We start from the raw sequence: 25,487 nt of genomic DNA, 5'->3' as shown, positions 1-25,487 counted from the left end.
TGGCAGTACTGAGCAGGTCCATCTTCCAGATGGCAGCAGGGTCCGGATGGTAACAGGGTGGTGTGCAGGTTCGTGAGGCAGCAGGCGTTCAGACCACAATCACAGAACGCCAGGCTGCCTCATCAGTGCCTTTAAAAAGGGCCAGGAAGTGAGGAGGGACCGCTGATTGGCCCGGACGACTTCCGCGTTCCACCGTGGAACGCAGCCGCCGCGTCACAACCAGGAGTTTGTGCGGCTTCCGCGTTCCACGGTGGAACGCAGAGGGCCGCGGCGGATAAACAAAAGGCGGCCCCCGTCGGCGGTATTACAGAACCTTTGTTAGCTTTTTATTGCTGTCTGCTTTTTCTGGTCCCTGACACACTCTCTCCCCTCATTTCATGTCCTTCTGCTTTGCAAAAAGATTTAAAAAAAACTCAGACAAAACAACTTGTACAAAAATATCACTTGTTTATCCGCTGAGTTTATAAAACATCTGTACAGTGGATAGACTATTATGAGCTTCTAAACAGGCACAACATCCTTCAGCTATTAAAACACTGCACAATATTATGTGGATATAGTGAAACGTTCCTGCCAGTATAAGAATATGACACCTCATCCAACCTAATGTTCTGGGAGAGCACGCCTGAAATGTATATTTCCAATGTGTGTAGAAGCTGGCAACTAAACAACCCACCGCCTTGTCACAATGATCTTGAAAGAGCTCTGCCCACTTTAAGAAATACTTTACAGTGACATTAAACTCAGGAGTTCAATCTTAAAAATGTATTCAGGTACCTTAACTATTAACAAAACCTTACCTTATTTGTGTATCACTCGACTGTAGATCCTCAAATCATCTCTGAATTCATAATGACGCTGTCCTTTCGGGAGGGTGGCTACTTATGCTCCCCATGGTTCCACGGGAGTGAGCTTGGAGAGGTGGATACTTTACAACACACACAGGTACCATGAGGAACAAAAGTAGCCACCCTCCAGAAGTAAGGACAGTGTCCGCATGAATTAAGAGATGATTTGAAGATCTACAGCTGAGTGATAGACAAATAAGATACATGTTTGTTAATACTTAGGGTACTTGAATGCATTTTTAAGATTTAACACCTTTTTAGTGTCCCTTTAAAGACACACTTTTAGGGACGTTTTGTTGCCTGACCACCTAAGTAATCCAAGAGGTAGCAAGTGACTCCATCGCCATCAACCTACAAATGAAAAACCAAATTTAGGTTGACTGACCATTGAACCAGGTGATTATTAAATAGTGTTTCTTCTGTTCATAGGTTATGGTATATTTTCTTTTCACTCCACTGTTATAAAATAAATGTGATAGATCTATATATATATATATATAAAATCAGATTTTAAAAACTAAACAAAAAAAACTTTTTTTATTTCAGTTCAGGGTAGATGTCAGAAAGTGGAGGAAGTTATCACATGGAGACGATCTAACAGTTGGATGTCCCCAGCCATTATATGAAGCAGGAAGACAATTCAGTTTACTTGAAGCTGCCCAAAATTAAAAAATCTTCACAGAACACCAAAAGATGTACATAAAGCAGAACCCCCACTTTATAGAAGACCATAAAATATGAAATAAATTGGAGACATCTAAGACTTAAAGGGGCAGCCCATCCTAAACTGATATTCCAGTGTTTGGTGGATGCTGGCGTTTTAATCACTTTATCTTCTGTCTCTAGGCGACTCTGTTGGATAAGATCCCTGTTTTGAGTTCCTGTGTTTGCACATCTGCTGTGCTGATTATGAGGGTCTCCCATTATCCCTGCTGGATCTCTTTTAGATTTATAGTCTGGAGACTGTTACAAGACCAATACAAACAGGATGTCTTAACCAAACAGACTCCTATTGCAAGCAAAATATGAGTTTTGGGTAGATTGACCCTTTAATAACTCTTTCAGCAAAGAATGTAGATCTGAGGTTCTGCTGTAATGTATAGAGAAATAACAGAATCCAATTTTTACTCCAGTGACATCTTACAAAACAAATCTGGAAATGGAGAAACAAGCAATTGTATAAAATTGTGGTCAGTATACAGACAACAAGGTCTCATTCTCAGTCTGGTTCCTGATTGCAGCTGTTACTGCATATATTGACTCTTCACAGTTTATTAAATGAACCCAAAAGTGGCCATTCATAAAGCATCACATGACCCAATTCATGAGCTGCCCGGGTTCCATATATTATCTGCATCAGCTTGGATGGCGTGAGGGAAGAAAGCACATTTTTCCCCCTCCTTTCCTTTAAAAATAGTTGAACAGTCTAAAGTTTATTACACATCAGTCCCATCCCAGAATACACAGGAATGGCGCAGACTTTTGGGCACATCAGTTGTGAATGGTGCACTAAAATGACAACAGGACTGGAATAGAAAAATGGTGACAGTCTAGCAGCTTATCCACATGGGTCTACAGGCATCAAACTGTCCAGCCAGCGCTATTCAAGGGAAGACGGTTTCCTTTTCTGGGGTTCGACTTTAGTTTTGTTGTATTTTCCTTTAATGCTGGCTTCCCAATTCTTCTTCTCCATAGTGTATAACCTCATGGCTGCCTGTGCATCTTGGACCTAAAACAGTAAAGTAAATTTGTATTCAGTGATCATGTATACCAAAATCATCAGCTTTTTTTTGGGGGGGAGGCAGCACAATTTTTATTGTTGTGTTCCACCAGGGCTGTTGTGACAAAGACAGGATAGGTCCTGTAAACTACAGCTACATTATGGAATCATAACAAAGTTCCAATTTTAGTTTTCACTGCTGTAAGATAGTTGCAGATATATGTGGCCCCACTGATATCCTGTCTCAAATCTAACAAAATAAATGCAGTCGGAGTCACAAATTATATCAATCTTTTTGATGGCCTCATTCTTGCATTACAAGAGGTTACATAGTATTTGAGGTTGAATAAAGACATTAGTCCATCAAGTCCAACCTATTAGGATCTCATTCTAGGAGTACCTGTACCCCTGTATATTACGGTCCCTTAAGAAATCGTCCAAAATTGAGCTGTGCATCCTGGATAAGTGAGCTGTGCATCCTGGATAAGTGAGCTGTGCATCCTGGATAAGTGAGCTGTGCATCCTGGATAAGTGAGCTGTGCATCCTGGATAAGTGAGCTGTGCATCCTGGATAAGTGAGCTGTGCATCCTGGATAAGTGAGCTGTGCATCCTGGATAAGTGAGCTGTGCATCCTGGATAACGGACTTACCGAGGAGTGTTCTCCTGTCTGCACTTTGACACTGAGGATCTTTTCACATAGCTGTTTTAAAGATGGACGCCCACTCTGGCAGAGGAAAAAAAATTAATAAAAAAAAAATCTTTATTTGAAAGGGTTCACTTTGCACAAAAATGCAGCTCAAAATGGTGACATCACTTCATTGGCTTTTGCAGTGCAATTTCTAACTCCCTGTTAAACAAAATGGCTTCTCCAACATTTGCTTTTGCAAGACATTCTCTGGTAGGTGCTACAGGGAACAACAATACTTTCACTTTGCTACATTTAAAAATAAATAAATGGTCCAGCTTTATTTTTCTATAAAATAGCTTACAAGGAGACCTTTGGTCCATTTTCCCAGAAACCCGTACTACCTGGCTGTCATGCTGATCTAATGGCTTCAACACGTTCAGATTCACTAGCTGAAAACAAGTGTGCAGAATTCATTTGTACTAGACATACTATAAATAAATACTGGAATCACTTAATTTGTATTACAGTCAGCATTTTCAGAGGAGGTCACTAATGGCAGCTTCCAGTAGCACGTTCAGAGGAGGTCACTAATGGCAGCTTCCAGTAGCACGTTCTGAGGAGGTCACTAATGGCAGCTTCCAGTACAGGTTCCCTTTAAGCTCCTAAGTGATCACTGGAGGGCCTATTACTTTAAAAGCAGTTTTCAAACTACAGATGTTACTGTGCACGCACAGAAATCAGCACATAGAAAGACATACCTGCACCTCTCTTCTGAAGGGTTTGTACTTCTGGGTGTCTCTGATGGCCTTTTTAGGGTGATCCAAGAAGAGGATCTGAAAAAAAGGTGAATTCCATTATATGATTGAAGAAAGATAAGGGAAAAATAGCAACATGTGATTGTATGGCTATGTGACTGAGGCTGCTTCCTGAACCAGCAGGGAATGACCTTCACAGTGGTATCATGGAAAATGGATGAGTACCATTTTGGCACCGGAACAGAGAGTCCCATATACATACACATGTTCTTGATGGATGTGGGCATACACATTACAATCCGATTGTACACTCTCCTTTAGATTACCATAAGTATCCAATGTGAGGTACTATCAGAACAACCCACATATTTGTAATCAGACAGAACCTCACCATTCATAGTTGTTGGCAGATCTTTCTGGGAAAAATTAATGAAAAACAACCTACCTTTAAGTCGTTATGCAGAGCATGACCAACCAGGATACGCCCCTTGAGGATTTCAGACACTTCTTTCTGTACAACCTTAAAATCTTCACCTAAAACAAACAAAATCTGCCTGTTTGTAGCCATATTTAATGGAAGCCAAAAAAAAAAAAAAATATGTCAAAAAGGACAACCTCTCAAGTGTCTACAATTAGAGAAGGCAATTGGTGATTGGTTAGGATGGTTCTGTCCAAACTTACGCTTTGCATTGTATAACTAAACACCAAGAAATTTACCATATAATGAGTAGGGATGGGCTGGATGTTCGAGTTGAACATCGCTAGTTTGTGTGTTCGCCAAACACACAAACTATCAGAGCGTTCGGCGGGCTGTTCGCCTGCTGAACGCCCCACAAGGCCATGCGCCTTGTGAAGCCCTAATTGGCTAAATGCTTGCACCTGACCACAGGTCAGGTGCAAGGCTTTGCCTAATCAGGGTACAGATAACTGTGAGAGCCATGATTGGTCAAAGTCATGATGACTTTGCCCAATCATGGCTCACCTATCAGATGAAGTAAAACTGGACACAGTTGGACGGAGCAAGCTGTCACCGCTAGCTCCGCCCAATTGTTTATATGTTGCCAGCATCTGTCAAAATGCCATTCTGCGGCGGGAGGACGTCGCGAGCGGACGGGACGGCGTCTTTTTTAATATTTCAAATTATTTGTACTTGTTTTATTTCGTCAAGTCATCGTGCACAACGCTGGACATGGTGATTGACCCTGGATTATGTTGGCGGATCCATTTTTTTTTTTTAACAATAAAAGGACTTGTCAAAATTCTTTGTTGTTTTTTTTTCAATTAAAAAGGATTTTTTTAACCCTTTAGTGAATGGGTGGGGGTACAAGTACCCCTTACTCATTCACAAGGGGGGCATCTGGGTGCCCCTTTATGAAAGGGGTACTCTGATGTGAATAAGCCCATTGGTTCTATATATCGTACAGATTTGCCACTTTACAGGCAGTTTAAGGGGACCACCCAAGCACCATATTTAAAGGATTTTTAATTTTTATTGTAACCCTTTGATGTTAAAATCACTGCTGCTTTAAAAACTATTTTTTTTCCATTCATGTCCCCCAGGGCAGTACCCGGATCCCCATACACTTTTTATGTCCAATAAATTGCATATAAGGCTTCAAAATGGGGACATTTGATTTTCAATGTTCTATCCCCATAGACTTGCATTGAGTTCGAATTCGAACCGAACAGGGGGGTGTTCGGCTCATCACTAATAATGAGTCTTATTTGAAAGCTTTTTTTTTTGTTTAGAAAATAATTTCCAAAGTTGCATAGTCAGTGAGGAGATATTCTCCAACACACAGCTTCCTGTCCACTAACCTTGAAAATCATACAGCTGCCTCTTTTAAGACTCAATTACCTTAAGGCGACACAGCAATGTAATATGCTGCGAGTTCTTACCATTCTTAATATCACCAGGCCGGATGCCGCTGACCTCTGTCCTGTAGTCAGTAACACGTTCTGTGGGTTTGACATGCTTATCATAAATGCACTTGCCAAACTGATTGACAATGGACACCCGGGCAACCATGCTTTCTTCACCATCTGTGCCCACACCCACCATCTCGCAGTCGATTGCAACTGTCCTGGTTAGCCTATGAGAAGACAAATGAAATCACATGACTAAAAGTTAGTTGCGGAAACTCAGAAATGAACCCATTCTAGGGGTGAAAAAAAAGGTAGCGATTCCAGCCATTAAAGTGGCAAGGTTGACCTATAGGGAAACTTCTACACAGAGAAACATGAAGGCATTGCTAGCCTCTCACTCTCAGCTCTAACTTCCCTGGTTTTATACTTGTTCCAGGTCAATGGTTCATAAAGTATGGAATCCAGTGACAGCCTGGCATCTAGCATTTTCAGAAGGTCAGCCCACTTATAGATCTCAATTCAGGTTTCCTTTAATATTGTAGCTTACCCCTCAAACGCTCGATCTTTCACCAGGATCATGTCTACTGTATGAGACTTCTTCTCCGGCAAGCCTTGCATCTTGCGGGCAATTTGACCAGCTTCTGCTCCCAGTGCTGCCTCTACATCATCCGGATCCACATCATCAAACCAGAGGTCAAGCCTAAAAACCAACAGCAGCAGTGTGGGTAAGTATTTACCATTCTTGCAAGGCCAGGTGTATTGGGGTGATCCCTCTAGTAAGTACAATGTCTACGTTCACCTTGAATAGTCTCCCAAGTTGTGTGCAGGTTAATTACTATACACCCATACTAAACTTAGGGTGTGCAACCCTGGTGGGTACATTAGAGTGCAAGCTTCTATGGTGCAAACATTGGTGTGAATGGCTCAGTGTCTTCTCTATAGCACTGTGGAATGTGTAAGGACTATATACGATAGTGGTGGGAACATTAAAGTGTAAGCTGACACTGATGTGATGAGCTCAGTTCTGTGTTACTTAGACAAAATTAAAAGAATATGTCAGAGCTATATAAATGTATAACAGCAGCAGCAACAGTGTGTGACTGTGGTGGGAACATTAGACTGTAAGCTCCTCTGGAGCAGAGACAGTTGTGAACATTTCGGTGTTTTCTGTATACCACTGTGGAAGGTCAGAGCTATATAAATGAATATTACCATGTGACTGTGGCTGGGACAATAAAGTGTAAGCTCCTCTGGTGCAGACTGATGTGAAAGTTCTGTATGGACAGTTCTGAACCAAAAGAATATGTCAGAGGAATATAAATGTAAAATTATAATAATATGCATGAGAGTGCTGGATTGTTTGGCTCAGACATTGTAATACAAATAACACATACTTTGGCGTCTCCTGTATGTTCATTTCAGTCGGCTTCTTGTTGTGATTTTTAGAAGGTTTTTTCTCCCCTTCTGCTTGTAACTTCCTCCTCTTCTCCCTTATCTTGTCTGTAGTCCCAGCATCCTCTGCAGCTCTCTTTGGTTTTTGGTCAGCAGTTGGACCTTTTTTGATTGTGGGGATACTGGAGGCTGGGTCTTTAATTACAGGGACAGCCTTCTGTTTTTCTAACTTTGGCAGTTTTTTCTCCTTTTTTGAGGCTTTTGTCGATGTTGATTCTGTAACGGAGTCCTTCTTCTCAGATGTCAGTAACTAAAACATTAAAAACAGTACATTAACTAGTAAAGATAACCTATTAGGAGAACTGTTACCTGGCATAGAAGAGTCTGCCTTTCTGTGCTGGAGGCCACCATTGCCAGATTCCCAGAATCAGTGTTAGCTCCAGTGCAGAAGGCACCTCTGCAGTATCACAAGCATTGTGGGTCTCCAGCACGTAATGGCAGCCTCATTCCTGACAGAATAATCCCATTAAACAAAAAGCAACCTATTAATTTCATAATGTACTCCTGCAAAGCATTGTTTGCAGTTCGCATGGTGTAAGCACTTGATCACTGTGTTCTTTTTCAATTAATTTTTATTCAAGATTTTCCAATTGCAATAAAATAACTTAATGCAATAATATCCAAGAACTTGGCATAGGATACATGTGTTCAAACACAGCTAAAAGCTGAACACAAGCTTGCATTGGGAGTTTTTCTGCTTTGTTTTAAGTTGTCTATTAAAGTATTTTACCTACTTTAAAACACGGCACTGAACCCTTGCCTGTTCACTTCCCTTATCAAAGAGAATGAAGGCAGATTATAAAAGGATAAGTAGTAATAATAAAATGTCAAATAATTTATTCCGCCACCAGTTTCACAGTATACATCCCAAATTGATCGCCAGTATGTCTGTGAAGGTTCTCATTTATCTAAGTCATGGTACAGTTAGTAGTAACTCGTCACATTCATCTGATGTTGGGATAGGCAGCAAAATATATTACAAAAAAGTCAATTTTTATGTGACCAAATACTACTAGCACTTAGAGGTGCACCGAAATAAAAATTTAAAAACCGAAATAGAAAAAATTGTCAGGCCGAAACCGATACCGAAAATGTTTTTATTTTAATTTCATTTTAATTTATTTTTTATAGGGCTGGTAATGATTAAAAATTTTCCTGTTCAATTAATCGAATTTTTTTTTAATCGATTAATTTCGATTATAACGCACATACAGATCCAACTACATTGGCCTATACACATACAGCACAGCAATGAAGTAATACAATGAACTAGTATCACACTAATCCAGCACGTTATTAATCTCACGTGCCCCACTCACTGAGTGGGGCAACTCAGAATAATAACTTGCTGGATTAGTGTGATCATAGTTCATTTTATTACTTAATTAATTGCTGTGCTGTATGTGTATAGGTCAATGCCAGGGATCCCAACCTGAAATAAGCAATTTCAGGGAGGTGTCCCTCTAATTTCAGGGAGGTGCCCTTTCTCCCCCCCCATCTGCGGAGGGGGGTTAGGGGGGGCTGGGAGAGAGCACCCCGCTGAAATGATGCTAAAATTCAGGTCCCCCTCTGCTGATTCACAGCAGCAGTGGGCGGGTGCCTTTTTTTTTCTTTTCTGACCGACGGTCAGGCCGCGACTCCCGATGTCAGAAAAAAAAAAAAACGATCACAGGGAAAGGCTTAATCTGCTCAATTGAGCAGATTAAACCTTTCCGGTAAAAAGTGTTTCTCTCCCGGGCGGCCGGGAGAGTTAGGATGTGTACTCACCGGTCCATCGAGTAACGAATGGAAGGGGGAGGAGTCCAGTGACGTCACAGACATAGACGTCACCGGACTCCTCCCCCTTCCCGTCGTTAGCCGACAGAGCCACTTATGGAAGGGGGAGGAGTCCGGTAACTTCGCGGACATCGACGGAAGACCCGGAAGCCGGCGGAGAGGTGAGTACGGATCAAAAGAACTTTGATCGATCAAAAAAATTAACGATTAATCGAGGGATTAATCGTTAATTTCCACAGCCCTAATTTTTTATAAACGTTTACATTTTTTGGATTTTTTACTTTACTTTTAGGGGCTTTGGGGAAATATTAGGGGTCTTTTAAAATAGAAAAAGAGATTGAGAACACAGAGTCCTCAATCTCTTTTTCTGTATCCCCTGTTATCAACAAACAGGAATCCTCCGAGTGTTCCTGTTCACTGATAACTTGAGAATATAGTATGTTTACTTTAACCACAATTATGAATGAACAGGAGGTGATGTAGATCACTTCCCATTCATTAATTCATAATTGAGGATATATTAACCATACCATATCCTCAATTATCTACAAACACTCAGCGATCACTGAGTGTATGTAGCCTGCTCTCCTCTCGGGCAGCGGTGCGAGAGGAGAGCTCAGCCTCCTGCGACAGCGCTGTCTCCGCCCCCACTCCGCTGCACTGTGATAGGCGGCCGAGCGGTGTGTGAGGAGAGACACTGGCCGCTCACAGCGCTCTTGTCCTGCAGCGCTCGGCCGGCTGTCACTTTCTCTCCTCCCCGCTGGGACACAAAGCAGCGCCCAGCGGGGAGGAAAGAAATCACGGATGCGCAGATGTATCCGCAGGAAAATTGCACTTTCGGTATTTAGCCAAAAGTGCAATTTTCGTCCGATATATCGGTGCATCCCTACTAGCAATAGATATAATATTGCTTATTTGAAAGTAGAAACATCATTAAGATTTTGTCATGAGTGTGCTGATAAACAAGCTGCTAAACTAGAAGCAAAAAATAACATATCTCACACACACACACACGTGAACAAAAGAGCCTACAGTGGGTAAGGTTGGGAAAACCTGGCTGGCATATTCCCATTGCTCAACAACTAGTGTTCCCAGAATACCATATTAGAGAAAACAAGCTGATTTTAGGCATTGGGATGACCTTAACAATTACAGCAATGCCTGGATGAAAACTTCAGCCCAGGGCAGGCAGATCTTTATCCCTGCATGCATTTCAAGGCTTCATTTTCCAAATTATCTGCCTTGCACTTATAAGCCATACTCACTGCCTGCAGTGCCTTCCAATTGGCAGAAAACTCTTCGGCCTTCTTTGGTGGAAGAAACGGAGAAATCTTTTTGATCTCAACCTGCTTGGTAACGATTTTTGGATGCTCTTTCCAATATTTCTTCTTCTTCTGTTTTTTGGTGTGTTGAAGTTTGTTCTTCTCCAGCCCCTCAGAAGACGGTTTGTCCTTCTTCACTACAATCTTCCCCATCTCTGTCCTGTCATAGGTGACAGACAAATGTCTGGAGGTACAATACAGACCTGTTAGCGGTTTATACATAAAACTATTAAGCCATATTCATGTCTCTATTAACTAATTACTACAAGCTGTAATAGGCAGAACCTGCATACCTCCTGTTTCCTATGAGATGTAAGTTGTAATGTTCAGGGCCCTCATATCCCGGTTTCCTAATAGACTGTGAGCTGTAATATGCACAATACACATCCCTCTTGAGTCTTATTCGATGCAAGTTGTAAGGAGTAGAACCCCCATACCCTATTAGATGTATGGGTAGGACCCCTATTCCTCCTGATCCCTATTAGACTTTTTACGTCATTTTCAGGCCTAAAATGTGGAATATAACATGGGTGCAAAAATGGAAAAAAGGGCCTCAGTCATGAAGGGGTTAAACTGTAATGAGCACAAACCCTATATCTACTGTTCCCTGTTAGATGTAAGCTGTAATGACCAGGACCCTCATATCGTATGTACCCTGTTAGATGCAAGCTGCAATGGACAAGATCGTCAAATTGCATTCATACTGAAAGTGATTTGCAGGCTAGAAAGTTTCTAATTCAATCTCTGGATCATATTAAAAACCCACTAACACGTATAAAGCTCGATTTAAAGAAAATACCTCTATCTAAAGTTATAACAATGAAAACATAGTGTGTAAGAAGTTCCCTCAGCAACTAGCAGACATCTCACCTACATGCAGCTCCTCACATTGCAGCTCTACTCAACAACACATGTGACATATGCAGACCGGAAACCGCTAGCTAAATCCCTCCGTGCTGAAAACTAGCTACAGCACTTCAGTTCCTAGAGAACTTTCATGCAGGAGCCCCCTTGTGGGGGACATATATCACTGCATGCCTAATATATGTGAAACCTTAATGGAGGGCTGAGATAACAGTGGGCTGCATATCTGGAAACCCTTGGTAAAGGAAAGAGGTAACACACTGAGCTGGATATCTGGGAACCCTTGCTAGAGGAAAGGTGTAACAGTGTGCTGGAGATCTGGGAACCCCTGCTGGAAGAAAGAGGTAACAGTGGGCTGGATATCTGGGAAGTGGAACCCTTGCTAGGGGAAATGGGTAACAGTGTGCTGGATATCCTGCTGAAAGGTTAGATCTGCTGGGTCAGATCTGCCGTAACTGAAAAAAGCAGACCATACATATTACAATCTGACCATACAATACACTTTAAATTTACCAAAACTATGTAATATCAGGACCTACCTAATCTATAAATGAGTTTGTATCCAATCAGGCAGACCCTTTGCCGTACATAGTTATTGTTACTAGATAATGACAACTAATAAGCTTAGAGATATGGTAGAACTTACATCAAGACTGAAAGCCTGTACTGAAGAAGTATGGATTGTATCTGGATACTATACCATGTCTTCCAATTTTCAGAGATGATAAAGACTAGAGGGACACCTTCCAACACAATGTATAATTAGGTAAACCTATTATTTTTTACCCTATTTCTTTTCTTTAGTACAATTTTTTTCGAAATAGCAAACAAGATAACTAGTAAATAAGGAAAGGATTTTAGTGCAGAATAACTTTTTTTTATATAATTTTTTATATATATCTGTACATCAGACCAAAAATAGGGACGACTGAAAAGGAAACAGGGATTTGGTTCCACACCAGGGACAGTTGGGAGGGACGACATAGTAGTCTCTATATTAGCCTGTGTGAGTAGGCTGGTCCTTAGCTGTATTTCTAGCCAAAACTTTTTTTGTTATAGATGGTGTTGGTAATGGCTCAACCCTGTCAGTTTGTTTTTCTTTCTATCCCTGAGACACAACAGGAATTAAGAGGAAGTCTCCCCAAAGTGAGAGAAAACCTCTCCATAGAGAGGAGGCAGAATTTCCCCTTTAGACAGTTGTCACCAGAACAGGTGTCCCATTGGATGATTTCCCCTCACCTCCTCTCCTGATAACATATGTAAAAGTTTGGCTTTGCCATCACTCAATGTCCCAGTGACAATGGCCTTCAGGACTGATAGAAAGGCTGAATCCTGTCGTGGGGGCATGAGATAGCCATAAAAACCCAACAGGGTTTCCAAGCCTTCAATAAAACTTTAGATATGCTTTAAATGTGGCATCACACCAAAGTGTGTCCACCAACATTCTGACCATTCATTTGTAGCTGTTACACAAACTGTACTTTAACATAGCTATGTAGCTTTTCAAGTGATATTAAAGTCAAAAGCTGTTTCAAATGCTGATGAAATCACTTACAATGGAAATTGTCCCTTGATGTTTAAAAGTCTTAGTTTTCTGAAGAATCAGCTGCTCCCCTGAGGAATGGCCATGATAGCCTCTTTTAAGGTGGCTCCATTCCATTGCAGGGTCCAATGGAGCCTCCCTTGTGTGTGTGCTAGTATGCTGTGTCACCACAAACACACGACAGCAGGGCAAGACACTCCCCTCTCCCTGTCCTCCCTCCAAGCTAGTAGTAGATGGAGAGCTGCTGGAGTCTGCTCTGTCCCGTGTGATCTTGTATTCAACAGGAAGTTCAGGCAAGCTGGTCTGAGAGGGATGGAGCTGTTTAGAAGCATGACAACGGTAAGTGCTTGGGCGAAAATATAAAAAAATACTTTGCTGGGTTTGACCTGGATTCATTATCAAAAAAAGGTTTGAGCGTTTAATACTACTTTAAACCTGGATTACTGCAATGAAGCACAAGCTTCAAGTTAGAATAGTATGGGAGCTGCCATGTGTGATTTGTTTGTATTAGGTGCTCTTGGGTTGTCATCCTCATCCTGGTTTAACCAGATGGTAAACCACTTTACCAGGAACTAGCATGCATCCTGTAAATCCCACCCTGCAAGCTTTTTCCATTGCAGTAACTCCCAAGGTAGCAAAGACAGGATAAGAACGACATCCCCAGACACTGCACAGACAAGTCCACAATGGCAGCACCCATATTTATATAATAGCAGGTTCACTTTATTCATCTTCCCCTCACAATCACTATACTACAAGGTGTCTGAGTGGAAGTAAACAAAGTATCACAAATGTTGCAGTTTTTAGTTCTTTTCCTAAACATGGTGGACTCAGACATATTATCAGCTTGTGCTCAAGGCTGGCTGTACGTACACGGCCACATCTTACTGGCTCTCATAGGAGGGCTGGGCCCAGGGGGTGGGGATCCTCCTTTTAACCCTATGCTAGAAGGCATTGAGCCTAATCGACGTAGACTAGTCATAGCCACATCTAAACCCCTTTCACATTGGTTTGTCAGGATCTGCTGTTTGTGGCTGTCGGCTTCTGAGACGGTATGTGACCCCCACGCTAGGGACACGCAGTGTTTGATCGACACTACGGAGTACTATACGTCATACTTTTTTTAATTGCACTAACAGTTACATTTTCAGGACAAGCTTTTGGGGATCTACCCTCTTCTCAGTCCAAGCAGTACTGATACACAAAGGTTTAGCAAAATGTTAAGAAAAACATCCACAAAGACAACAATACGACTGCACTCCCCACTAAGCAGTGTCACTAATGTGGTGACTATGCTGGGCCAGGTCCGCTCAACTGTGTGCTGCCTCGTGGAGACATGTGGTTGTAGAAACATTTGGGGGAAAAAAGTTTGCGACTAAGAGCAACACATCTAAGGAAGCGTTTTCTGTAGGCTTTCTGCCCAGCATTTAGTTGCATTGAAAACCGTTTCTTAAATTTTATCAGTAGAAATTAAAGTTATGCTGCATTTTTCCCTGTTGAATGCATCAGTCAGCAGTGAAATGAGTAGTGACTGCACTGTCCTGTCACACAAACACGAGGGAGTGCAATAAACAAAAATGTGGCAGAAGCTCTCCGCTAACATAGTTACATAGTTAATTAGGTTGAAAAAAGACACAAGTCCATCGAGTTCAACCTAACCATCTGCATTCATATATAGGCTGGGCCAATGGAACTCAATTGTGGGTAAGTATATTGTGCTAAAGAAAACACCGTCACATCAGACAGTCACATTTTAGTGATTGCTAGTGATTTGAGTAGTGCAATTAAAGTTAGAATTTATTTGCAAGGAATAGTTACATAGTTAGTCAGGTTGAAAAAAGACACAAGTTCATCATCTTGTCCATAGCAGCTGAATACTAAACAGATGGAACAAATGGCTCCCTGTGTGGTAAGCGACACATGTACTTGTAGCAAGGATTAAGCGGGCCATATACTGCTCGAACTTGGTAGAGTCCTACGATCTGTGGGTGGCCCTGTCAGCACCACTCTGTTTGACAAAAGTTAATTTTTCAATCAACTTTTGTCGAAGGAGCCGAGCTAAAACATTTTGGCTGAACAGTAACTGCAGCCAATCAGCGCAGTCACTGTTCAGGTATTCTGACAGCTGCAGGTGCTGGCTGTCAGGATACATTAGACTGGCAGGGAAGATTCTGTGTACATGCAGTGTGGATGGGGGAAGCAAGTTTTTTCTTCCGTCCGCGGGTCAGGGCAAGAAAGAACTACAAGTGTATGACCAGTTTTAGTCTTGCATGATCGCAAAATATGAGATTGATTTCTGTTAATGGTGTAGCTTACTCAATAGGGAGCCAGTTTTTCCATCTACAAACAGTTGTACTGCTAGCGATTCATTTTTAGCAAATGTAGTAGCTTAATTATACTACTAAAATCACTACGAAGTTCCGGTTTTTGATTGATTTTGCCTTCAAATAAGTAAATGTATTTCAGTCTATAGCATTGATGAAGTTTGTATGTCAGTTGAATGTATTCATAGTAGGTTGGCTTTATTCAGAGCCATCTTTAATATTCATTGGACCCTGGGAAAACATTTTCTTGGGCTCCCCCACCTCTACCCACCCCGCAGATAGGAGGAGACGTCACAGGAAGATGTGACCCCGCATGAGACGTGACCTCACGTGAGACATAGGATGGTTGTGAAGAATGTCACCAGCACACCAAAGATCCTTTTAGCATCACTAAAGTGGTGCTAAAAGGATCTTCGGTGTGCTGGTGACATTCTTCACAACCATCCTATGTATACAGCGGTGCCATCCGCAGTCATCACGAGCACCCTCCCCATCGGCTGGGATTCCTGGTAAGGAGTGCAACAAGAACGTTTACATTATCTCGCATGAGACATCACCACCATCATCGCATAGTAAACAGAACGGTGCAGCGTATCTTTTGTGAGCTTATGGGGCAGCTGCTTTGGACCCCACAACAATGACTGGGCCAGGGCAACTGCCCCCTTTCCCCCTGCGTTAAAGACGACCCTGCCTTCATTCGATTCTTTAGGTGTAACAACTAAGATGTAGTGTGAAGGCCTCCATGACTGGATGTAAATGGAAGGGTTTGAGCAGGTAGGCTCTTTCACTGCATAGGACATTGCACAGAGATTGTACAATTAGGTTGTAAAGTTTGGGCAGCCTGAACATGGCTGGATCAGTCAGTATAGACGTGTCCTGCACTCCAGATACTGAGCCCCTCTGGTCTCTGCTGTACATCTCTTGCATAGAGAACCCTAGATCCATACAGTGTCTCTATATCTAAGCCCTGTAATCCAACTCACGGCCAGGGCCCTCCTTACCATCTTGTCTTGAATTGTATTGTGATTGTAATGCCTTCCTTATATTGTAAAGCGCTGCACAAACAGTTGGCGCTATATAAATCCTGTATAATAATAATAACTTAAACTTGGTACACACATGCTGTGTTTGCAAACATGTAGTTATACATCAACTAATTCAGCAATGCTTAACAGAGCTAATGATTATTCCTATCTGATCTTTACCACAGGAACTGACACTCTAAAGTCAACTCCACAGTCATACAGACACACATTACTGGGGCCAGTGTGGGTAGAAAGCAGTTATTTTATCAATATGTGTTTTTAATGTGATTGGAAACCAGAGCAAGCCCGAAAAAACATGGGATGGGAGTTCAATGCAGATAGCCCTGGAGGGAATTGAACCCTTGCCCCTAGCACTGTGAGGTGGCAGCGCTAGCCAGTAAACATTCAAATATTAACAACATGATGATGAGTGAAATCCTGTAAAGGAGCCCGGTTAGTGACTGAACCTGCTAGTGATCTATCTGTTCAAATCAATCAATCAAAGCAACTGGACTTGTATTTTTCTTGAAGCCATTTCGCTAGTCATCTGACTAGCTTTCTCAATTTCTGAATTGAGAAAGCTAGTCGGATGACCAGGGAAACTTCTTTAAGAAAAATACAACAAGTCCAGTTGCTTTGATTTATTTTTACAACTATTACAACTATACAGTAACCTGGATGAATGAGAACCTTCACAGACACACTAATAGTGATCTCACCATTTTGGGTACACCCACTGTTACAATTTTAGACACTTATATTCTACAAGTGTCTTGAGGTGATTGTATTAAGAAACTTGCTGAACGACCAGTTAGTCCAAAAAATAAGTGTGACTTTATTTAGTTCTATAAAGTCATCGAACAACACTGAAATGTTCAAAAGCATACAAAAATAGGTATATAGATAATAGTCCAATATCAAATGAATAAAAGAAAAGTATCTGTAAAATGTAGCAAAGTATGTAAAATATTGATGTTCGTCTTCGTGTGATGAGATTGTATCTGTATATGTGTTAAGAGCACGTGTGTGTCTGATTCTGAGTGTAAGTGAATGCCCCCTTCAAGCCCTGTCCTGCAAGTATCTGAATGACCCTTAAGGAAGGCCCTGCCCCCTCGTGTATCCCGAACTCAAAGGATATAGCACAGCCATTGTATTCACGTACAAACATCTGTTACCAATCTCTGTATGTCATTTAACTAAAACATTCTGTACCTGTCCATCATTGAATATAAACATATATAAATTGACAGTTACGATCCCAAGAAATATTACAATAAACAGAAAATAGCTTACATAGAAGTATCAGTTACATATGCAGCCTAATTATCCATCCCCTGGACCTAAGACCTTTCTTGACCTTTTCCATGACCTTTCTAAACTTCTCAGGCTCAAGAGGAGTAGACACATCTGTAGGTGATCAATAGCATAAGCTCTCTTTCATACATTTAACTTGAAATATTTAGGCCTATTTGTATAAATGAAATATATAACTATTTATCATATTGTACATAATAAATAGGATATTAAAGATTTAACACCCACCTATTTAAGTGAAGCTATATTCAGTATACATATCTTGTTACAATTGTACCATTAACCTGTAAGGAATTGTCATGTGATTTTCAAATATTTACATATTTGCTATTCCATAGTTTCATGATGGCATTTTATAGATACGTAGATTTTTGTTCTCCAGTAGTCACCTGTATACCAAGGATCGTGGTCCGAAACTGCGGTCTAAAGAACCTCATAGATAAAAATGAGTCCATGTATTCTGTTTTCAGACAGTTGGGGAGGATTGGTCGACTTAGTTCTAGACTGGAACAGTAAAGTGCATCGGTCACTGTGTAACATTACTATGCAAGAAACAGAGTGTTCATATGTTATAAGCAAATATGACTGCCCCCATATACATACATAATTATTGACTATCCATAAAAACAAGGCATTTAAAACCATAACGCCCATTGATAAATAGAAATATTAACATCAACAACGTAACATCAAGCTAATCACATTCACACGAATAGCTAAAAAGAACTTGAAAGGATATTGTGTATATGATTTGTGTTGTGAACAGAACAAGGTCCATGACCATGTGCTTTGTGTGTGTGTTTACCCCCTGGAGGGGGTGTGTGAGGGGTGGAGCTGGGGACACTCCAATCACAGGAACATCCACTGAATCGTCTCACTAGGTTTCCTGGTTTACTGCAGACACAAGCAGGACACTCCTCTTTGCTACTGGAGAACTACAAGCTCCAACAGTAAAAAGAAAATGCCAATTTTATGGCACAGGTTGGAAACTAAAAGACAGGGTAGACAGTGAGATCAGCAACTTTGTAATTACTATATATTACCTATGTACTTCAGCGGGAGAAAAAAAACTCCCCCAGGCTAAAAATCATGCCATTAATGCACATAGATCTAATTAACATGCGTGGATGAATTGTAACACAGAGGGGGAAGTTCATGAAAACTTGAGCAGACAGATTTCTTATGGCAACCAATCAGCTTCTCTCTTTAGTTTGCTCAGTTTAGATTTGAAAATGAAATCGAGAAGCTGCTTGGTTCCCATGGGCAACTGCTCAAGATTTTGTCTGCTCCAGTGTTTATGAATTCCACCCAGAATTACTTTTTGTGGGAAAATGTGGGCATATTTTTTTCTGAACCCTAAATTATCTGAGTTTTATAAATGTTCCCCTGGGTTTGCAGGCATTATCTGAACAGTTTCCACAGTACTCCTCTGTGAGAATGTCATCACTGCCTGCACAGGAGCAGAGTAGGGAAAGCCCTATTATGAGAAAGTGATTATTTGTTTTCTTGTTTCAGACCTGTCTGGCTACAATATACCAGGGAGGAGAAGGAGTGGCACAAATATACCCAGCTGTAAGTGACATTGCAAGTAATCTGTTTGGTGTTTATTTTGTATTTCTTTGTTTTTAGTTTGTTTTTTATTTACTGCTGTGAAATTCGTTTACACTTTATTATTATTATTCAAACAGTAAACAGTTAACAATTTAGAAATACTTTCTTAAAGCTAACATTTAGGGGACACAAGGGACATGACTTCCCTCTAATGAAGTGTGTCCTATTGCCTGTTGGCTGCTGCCTAGTGTAGAAATAATCCCTCCACTGAGGCCAGGTACACCTTACAGCGCTGATCTTCCCTCGCTGCGGGGGTTAATATCAGCGGCTGCCACTTTAAACAGTGCTGCTCTCCCTGCCCTTCCTCTTTATTCACCCGTTCACTCTACTCGAATACTTTTCCAGAACGCAAAGCATTCTGTGATTGGAGGAGGCAGGTACTGTCATTAAACCGCCTGTCCTCCATGCACAGAAGGCTTTGCATTCTGGGAAAGAATACTACATGTTCTGTGAACGGGCAAGAGAGGAGGAAGGGGAGGGCTAGCTGCGCTGATGTTTCACAGTTGCAGCCCCTGATCTTAACCTTTGCAGTGCTGGAAAGATCCTCATTGTGGGGAGTATCCGGCATCAGTGGAGTGAAGGTTTTTACACTAAGCAGCAGCCAGCAGGACATAGGACATGCTTCATTAGAGCTAAGTCCTGTCCCTGTCCATGCATAACACAAAAAAAACTAAACTTCAGCTTTAAGAGGGTATTCCTAAATGTTTAACTGTCTACTGTTTGAATAATAATAAAATAATGAAAAACTTTATTTACATAGGAAGCTTCAACATAAAACATCTTAAATGTATTGCAGAGCAGTAAATAAAAACAAACAAAAAAAAGCCAAACACATAACATAACAAGTTATGTAAAAAGCAACAGAAACCAAATGGTTTACTATCCTTTTTAAAAAAAATAAAAAATTAAACACATCAATATGGAGGAGAATTCCATTCTGAGGACCTAACAATAAAATGACAATCACACAATTTGGTTTAGTTTTTGGAATAACTATTAGGTCGCAGACCTGAAGACATTTATAAATAGTGTGACATTCTTCCATTTTGCAGGTTAGGAAGGTAGAGTTAATTGTCTGTGGCAGGCTGTGGTCTTCAGTGAGCTCACATTCTTTGTACACATGGCAGAGGACATCCATAATCAGATGGGTTGTTAGTATAAGAGATGGATGAGATGGCACTGTGCAGCAGATGGAATGTGCCATAGTCACATGACTGCGCCCCAAGGCAGATACTACGCTTTGAGAGACGGGGCTGATTGCAAGTTGAGGTTTTATGTGCTTCAGATTGATCAGCTCAGCTCCTTAGAGGACTTCTGGACAGAAGAATTCTACTGTTGCTATAATCCTACAAATATCTTCTGTGTTCTACGACATTACTGCTTACTGTTACTACATTGAAAGGGAAAACTGTATTTGCCTATTTAAAGAGCTGACGCTGTTTTGTGACATTTCAGATAGCCATGCAGTTTCTAGGCAGAGCCGTACAAGCTGCAGCCACTTACCGACCCCGTACATGCTCTAGGTACAGCCTAAGAGGTCTTAGCAGTGCCACCAGCCACACGTCAGAGAAGAGTGTACCCTACACCACTACGCTAAAAGAAGAAAGTGCTGTCAAAAAGGGTCCAACAAAATCTTTACCGCAGTCTGCTGAAGTGGTGGTTATTGGTGGTGGCAGTCTAGGATGTCAGACCACTTACCATTTAGCCAAGATGGGCATGAAGAATGTTGTTCTGCTAGAACGGGATCGGCTTACCTCTGGGACAACATGGCACACGGCAGGTACGGTTTCTTTTATAGTTTACTTCTGTAGGACTAGCTTCATTGCAGCTAGCAGGGGATTATAGGAAGGAAGGCAGAGGGAGCAGTCATTATGCTTTCAGGGTTAAAGTGGAACAACGAGCGTTTGTTCCACCTTATAGAAGGACAGCTCAGGCAACATTTTCCCAGCCTAAAATGGCTCAAAACACAGACCATTAAGCTTCATGCTTGAAAGGAAACATGGGCTTTTGCCTGTTCTAAACATTTAACCATTTCTCCACTTGCATCTCCCAGCCACTAACATAACTTAGAAATTTACTTTTTGTCAATAGAATAAAATTGGCTCATTGTAATATTTATTGGATAACCACAGTGGAATAAAAGCAAGCCTTTAATGCACTAGGTGTCAGTCAGAAGAAGAGGTGCTGTGCCTCTAAAGTTTCCTATTATTCTATTATGATGATAGAAGGAGATGGCAAAGTGACAGAGAGATGAGTTCATCTCTTTGCTGCTTCTGCTTTTTTACTGCTCGGTCACAGGGTAGGGGTGGGAAAGAGACAGGGCCACAACAGAAAGTATTACCTGTAAAAGAAGAAGCTCTATACTTCCCTTTCCAGTGGCCTATGTGTTAAAATGCCACTGTGAGGCTACTTCCTGGCCACACTTGTGAAATACTTGGTCCCCTGTTGCATGCTGTGGTTCCTCCCGCCAGCTGGTACATCACTGAGGATGTATGAGCCAGCCAGAGGAACCACAGTCTGCTGTGGGGGGAGCAGGCAATTAAGCCACCTGAAGGCCTGAATACTTGCAGTGGCTCAGAAGCATTATCGCAGTGGCATCTCAACACAAGGGCCACCGGAAAGGGAAGTATAGAGCATCTTCTCTTACAGGTAATTCTTTTTTCTGTTTGACTCTGTAGTGACAGGGTCACTTTAACTGCAGCAGACAAAGATCAGGTCTCCTCTGCTGCCATACTGGGCTGTGTTGTATGTTAGCGCTTTGTAAATCTGCGTAAAATATAAATGCTTTGGCAGGTAAACAGCCGCCATATATGAATTTCACTAATGCGTTCAGCTGTTTGCCTGGAGTTCAGCTTTAACAACTGCTGAGATAAAATATCTGCCACATAGGGAGTGCATTGTTTTCTTTGAGTCGACAGACACCTAGCTTTGCATTGCAAGAAGGGGCAATAGAGCAAAACCACTGACTAGCACTACATAAATAATCAGCATATTGCTTTTTATTATAATATGGTGTTCTTTTGAGTCTAGTAGGTGCTAGAGGCTACCCCTTCCCTGACTCACAGTCTATGCTGTCTTTCAGGTCTCCTATGGCAACTTCGGCCTAGCGACGTGGAGGTTGAGCTTTTGGCACACACACGCAAGGTGGTTAGCCAGGATCTGGAGCAGGAGACTGGACTTCACACTGGATGGATCCAGAATGGCGGTCTCTTCATAGCCTCCAACAAGCAGAGGCTGGACGAATATAAAAGACTCATGTCTGTAAGCTTTTATCGTATTATGCTAATATAGCTGTGTTGGAAAAGGCTTGTAATGACATCCTGTGCCCCAAATTGCTGGATTAAGGAACATGGTGCCAAAATCTGTGATCCAAAATGAAGTGATTAGTGCTAAGAACTGCAGGGATGAGATTGTTTATCCACGCAGAAAATGTTCCCTTATAATCTGAAGGAGTGTGCGAGGGAAGGAGCTGGCACTGCTACAAACAATGGACTGTCCAGTGAATTGTCTCACCTGGTTTTATGGTTCATTGGAGACACAAGCAAAGAATTAGTTAATATATACCGAAAAAGGTTTATAAAACATTGACACATGCAAGGAGTATTTAAAGTGAACCGGTCAGGAATGGGTATTTATTGAAATGGAATGGGTATATAAAGGAAATCTATGGAGATTTTTTTTTTAAGTTGCTTTTTTTTATTAGATATAAATGTAACTTTGTTCAGCTTAAAGAGAACGTGTCAATAATGGGCATCTGTAATAACTGGAACCTCTACTCCTAATTTGTAATAGTGCAGCGTTATGTCTTATAGATGGCTGTGCAAAACAAAATGTACCCATGCAGTGGGGCTACCCCTGAACCGCAATGGTTAAGTGCTCATTTTTTATCTAGGGACTGGTATAAAGCAGATTTACTTACCTGATCCCTGCTCCCCTGCCGGTCTACGCTCTCCTCTTCTCCCTCACCGCTCTAAAGTCTATGAAACCTGCATTAGACATGATGAGATCATTGGTTAGACCACCTAAGATTGGGAGGACCAGTTTAGCAGCCCTGAGGGAGCCGGTGGGAGTGGGTGTTAGGTAAGTAAATCAGCTTTACTCCAGTCCCTAGACAAAAACAAGCACTTATGTTTTTTGTCTGCCCAGAGATGGGCTTTAAAAGATAGGATGAAGGTTTTAGTGAAGAATAAAACTGTTTAGATTTTCAAAAGCACTTTTGTATAAAAGATATTTCATTCTACTTTCTATTAGTTGATGGAGTCAAATCAACGATTGATTTCGACCATTGTGAAGCAAAAACTTGGAGTAGCGGAATGGAAATTTTTTCTCCAATGAACAAAATTCTAACAGTTAATGTGGTTTTCATTCGGGAAACTCTATTCATCCCAAACTTGAACATTACAATCAAACTAAATTTTGTTTGACATTCGGCAAGTGCCTGATGGCATTATCAGGTAGTAAAGAAAGATCTTTCGAACAAAAAGGTTCGTTCGGAAATCTACTAGTGTATGGCCAGCTTAACATTTTTGTAGTTACATACGATAGTAACTTATAGATATCTTTGCCTTGTACCTAAAAAGAGGGACCACTGAGGAAAAGAAGAGGGAAAGAGGTATTTGATTCCATATGAGGGGCAGTTGGGAGGTATGTCTGTGGTACTGTCACAGCATCATAGTCCCCATTTCTCAAAGAAGCCCCAACAATGTCATGGCCTTCCTTCCCCCATGCAACCTGCCTACATCGGAAGGGAGAGTGCACCCTGACACAGTGATGACTGCATGGGGTAGGGGGGAATTCGGAGTCATTGCGGTGGGTGTATGGGAATGGGGGAGGAGGGTCTGTGTCATTGTGGTGGCTGCATTAGTGGGGGATGGGGTCCGTGACACTGTTAAGAATGTATGGGAAGGAGGGGTCTGCAGCACTGTGATAGTTGCGTGTTGGTGAGGGGGAGCTGTAATGGATCCATGCATAAGGGATAATCTGTGGAACCATAGTGAAAGTATAGGAACAAGGTGGGATCTGTGGCATTGTGGTGGCTGGGGGAGGGGAGGGGGAGCACTGCAGTGGTTGCATGGGATAGTGTTCTGTGGTGGAAAGGGGGGTATATGTCACTGTGGTGGTATATGAGATCAAGGGGTGAATTTATAAAATGTTCGCAATGCTGTTCACCCTGCAAACATCTTAGTTTTATATTTTCACCCCATTATGCTCACTAGATGAAGCTGTGGAACAAAAGAAGTTCCTCTGTTCCTTGGCTCCATCTTGTGGCCATAATTCAGTGGGTTCATATATACTTACATTTAGAAGGGACTCTATGCTATAGATCACCTAAGCATACAGTAAAGGTTATAGAACAAATTGTTACCCTCACTGTCAGTCAGACTGCAGCAATAAACACTAATATGATATTCACACTAGACTGTGTTCTTTGCAGGAGCTGTTGGCTTGTCGTACTTTAAATTGTCTGCATGGACTAAAGCTAGCAATACAAGTGTAGATTTTTCCTTGTTCAGCCCTGTATGCTGAATACGAAACGTCACTCAATTCACCCCATCCTTGCTAAGGAGTGTGGGTGGGGGAATTTTCTGTGATGGCTCTTCAGACAGCCACAACTATGCATACACAATGTGGCAATTCAGTGCTGCATGTTTATAAAAGTTAGGTGTAAAAAAAAAAAAAAAAATATCACTTGTTATGTTCTTACTTGATGGTTGCTGGTGCAGAAAGAAGTACAGCTCCCTGTCTGGTATATGTACTTTAAGCAATATCACAGCTTAATGCTGATGTCACACGCGTGTCAGTTACTGATCAATCAAGCCGCTAATTGTTTACAAGTTAGCTTCACAGCCAGCCGATCTGTGATAACTGTTGTAAATGGCGTCATGTAAATTGCTACAGTTTCTCCGCACAGTGCTAAACGGTCTAATGTACGGCAGGTGTGAATTTTACTGTGAACAACTTGTAGAAATGTGCTTTAAAACAACCCAACAACCCCTAGCAGTGTGATTTCAGTATTTATAGGATTTAGTCCTTAGAGACAGTGATAAAAGCCAGAGCTAATTACAATGTAACTAATACAAACACAGGCAAAGACTTCACTCCTTGTTTTACAAAGCTATATCATTTGCGTTTTAACCCCTTCATGACTGAGGCCTTTTTTTCATTTTTTGTACCCATGTTATATTCCACATTTTAGGCCTGAAAATTACTTAAAACCCCCCAACATTATATATTTTCTGAATGCCAAGACCCTATAGAATAAAATGGTGGTAGTTGCAAATTTTTATGTTGCGCAATATTAGCGCAACTCCTTATTAAACCCCAATATTTAGTGAAAAATTTAATTAAATGCCCCAAAACACAACAAAATACCCATTTTTTTAATGAAATATAAAAGATGAGGTTACAACGAGTAAAACGATACCCAACATGCCCAGG

At 41.4% G+C, this 25,487-nt stretch overlaps 2 protein-coding genes across 2 annotated transcripts in view; one reads left to right on the top strand and one right to left on the bottom strand.

The window, feature by feature from the left end:
* Positions 1-2,290: 2,290 nt before the first annotated feature.
* REXO4 (REX4 homolog, 3'-5' exonuclease) lies at positions 2,291-10,570 on the bottom strand. The gene is made up of 8 exons (XM_018564066.1): positions 10,312-10,570; positions 7,213-7,520; positions 6,366-6,518; positions 5,852-6,045; positions 4,398-4,486; positions 3,956-4,030; positions 3,219-3,293; positions 2,291-2,577 (listed from the first exon to the last, which is right to left on the bottom strand). Exons 1-8 carry the CDS (start codon positions 10,519-10,521, stop codon positions 2,449-2,451), a joined length of 1,233 nt encoding a protein of 410 aa, XP_018419568.1. The 5' UTR covers positions 10,522-10,570; the 3' UTR covers positions 2,291-2,448.
* A 3,175-nt stretch (positions 10,571-13,745) lies between these two features.
* Positions 13,746-25,487, top strand: part of LOC108793117 (sarcosine dehydrogenase, mitochondrial-like) — a 74,688-nt gene continuing 62,946 nt past the window's right edge. Inside the window, exons 1-3 of the mRNA XM_018564071.1 lie at positions 13,746-13,827; positions 20,505-20,829; positions 22,132-22,310. Of these exons, the coding sequence (XP_018419573.1) occupies positions 20,511-20,829; positions 22,132-22,310 (498 nt within the window). The 5' untranslated portion in view covers positions 13,746-13,827; positions 20,505-20,510. The remainder of the gene's footprint in view (positions 13,828-20,504; positions 20,830-22,131; positions 22,311-25,487) is intronic.

Source organism: Nanorana parkeri, unplaced genomic scaffold (assembly GCF_000935625.1).
Source record: "Nanorana parkeri isolate BGI_ZX_2015 unplaced genomic scaffold, ASM93562v1 scaffold719, whole genome shotgun sequence".
In the NCBI taxonomy this organism is placed as follows: domain Eukaryota; kingdom Metazoa; phylum Chordata; class Amphibia; order Anura; family Dicroglossidae; genus Nanorana; species Nanorana parkeri.
The sequence above is the reverse complement of the archived record's forward strand: the minus strand, read 5'-3'. Positions and strand labels throughout refer to the sequence as shown.

Coding starts and splice junctions, on each gene's coding strand:
- REXO4 (XM_018564066.1), bottom strand. CDS start 10,521: ATGGGGAAGATTGTAGTGAAGAAGGACAAACCGTCTTCTGAGGGGCTG. Junction 7,521..10,311: donor ATTGGAAGGCACTGCAGGCA/GTGAGTATGGCT, acceptor TTAATGTTTTAG/TTACTGACATCTGAGAAGAA. Junction 4,031..4,397: donor CTCTGCATAACGACTTAAAG/GTAGGTTGTTTT, acceptor CCTTTTTTTCAG/ATCCTCTTCTTGGATCACCC.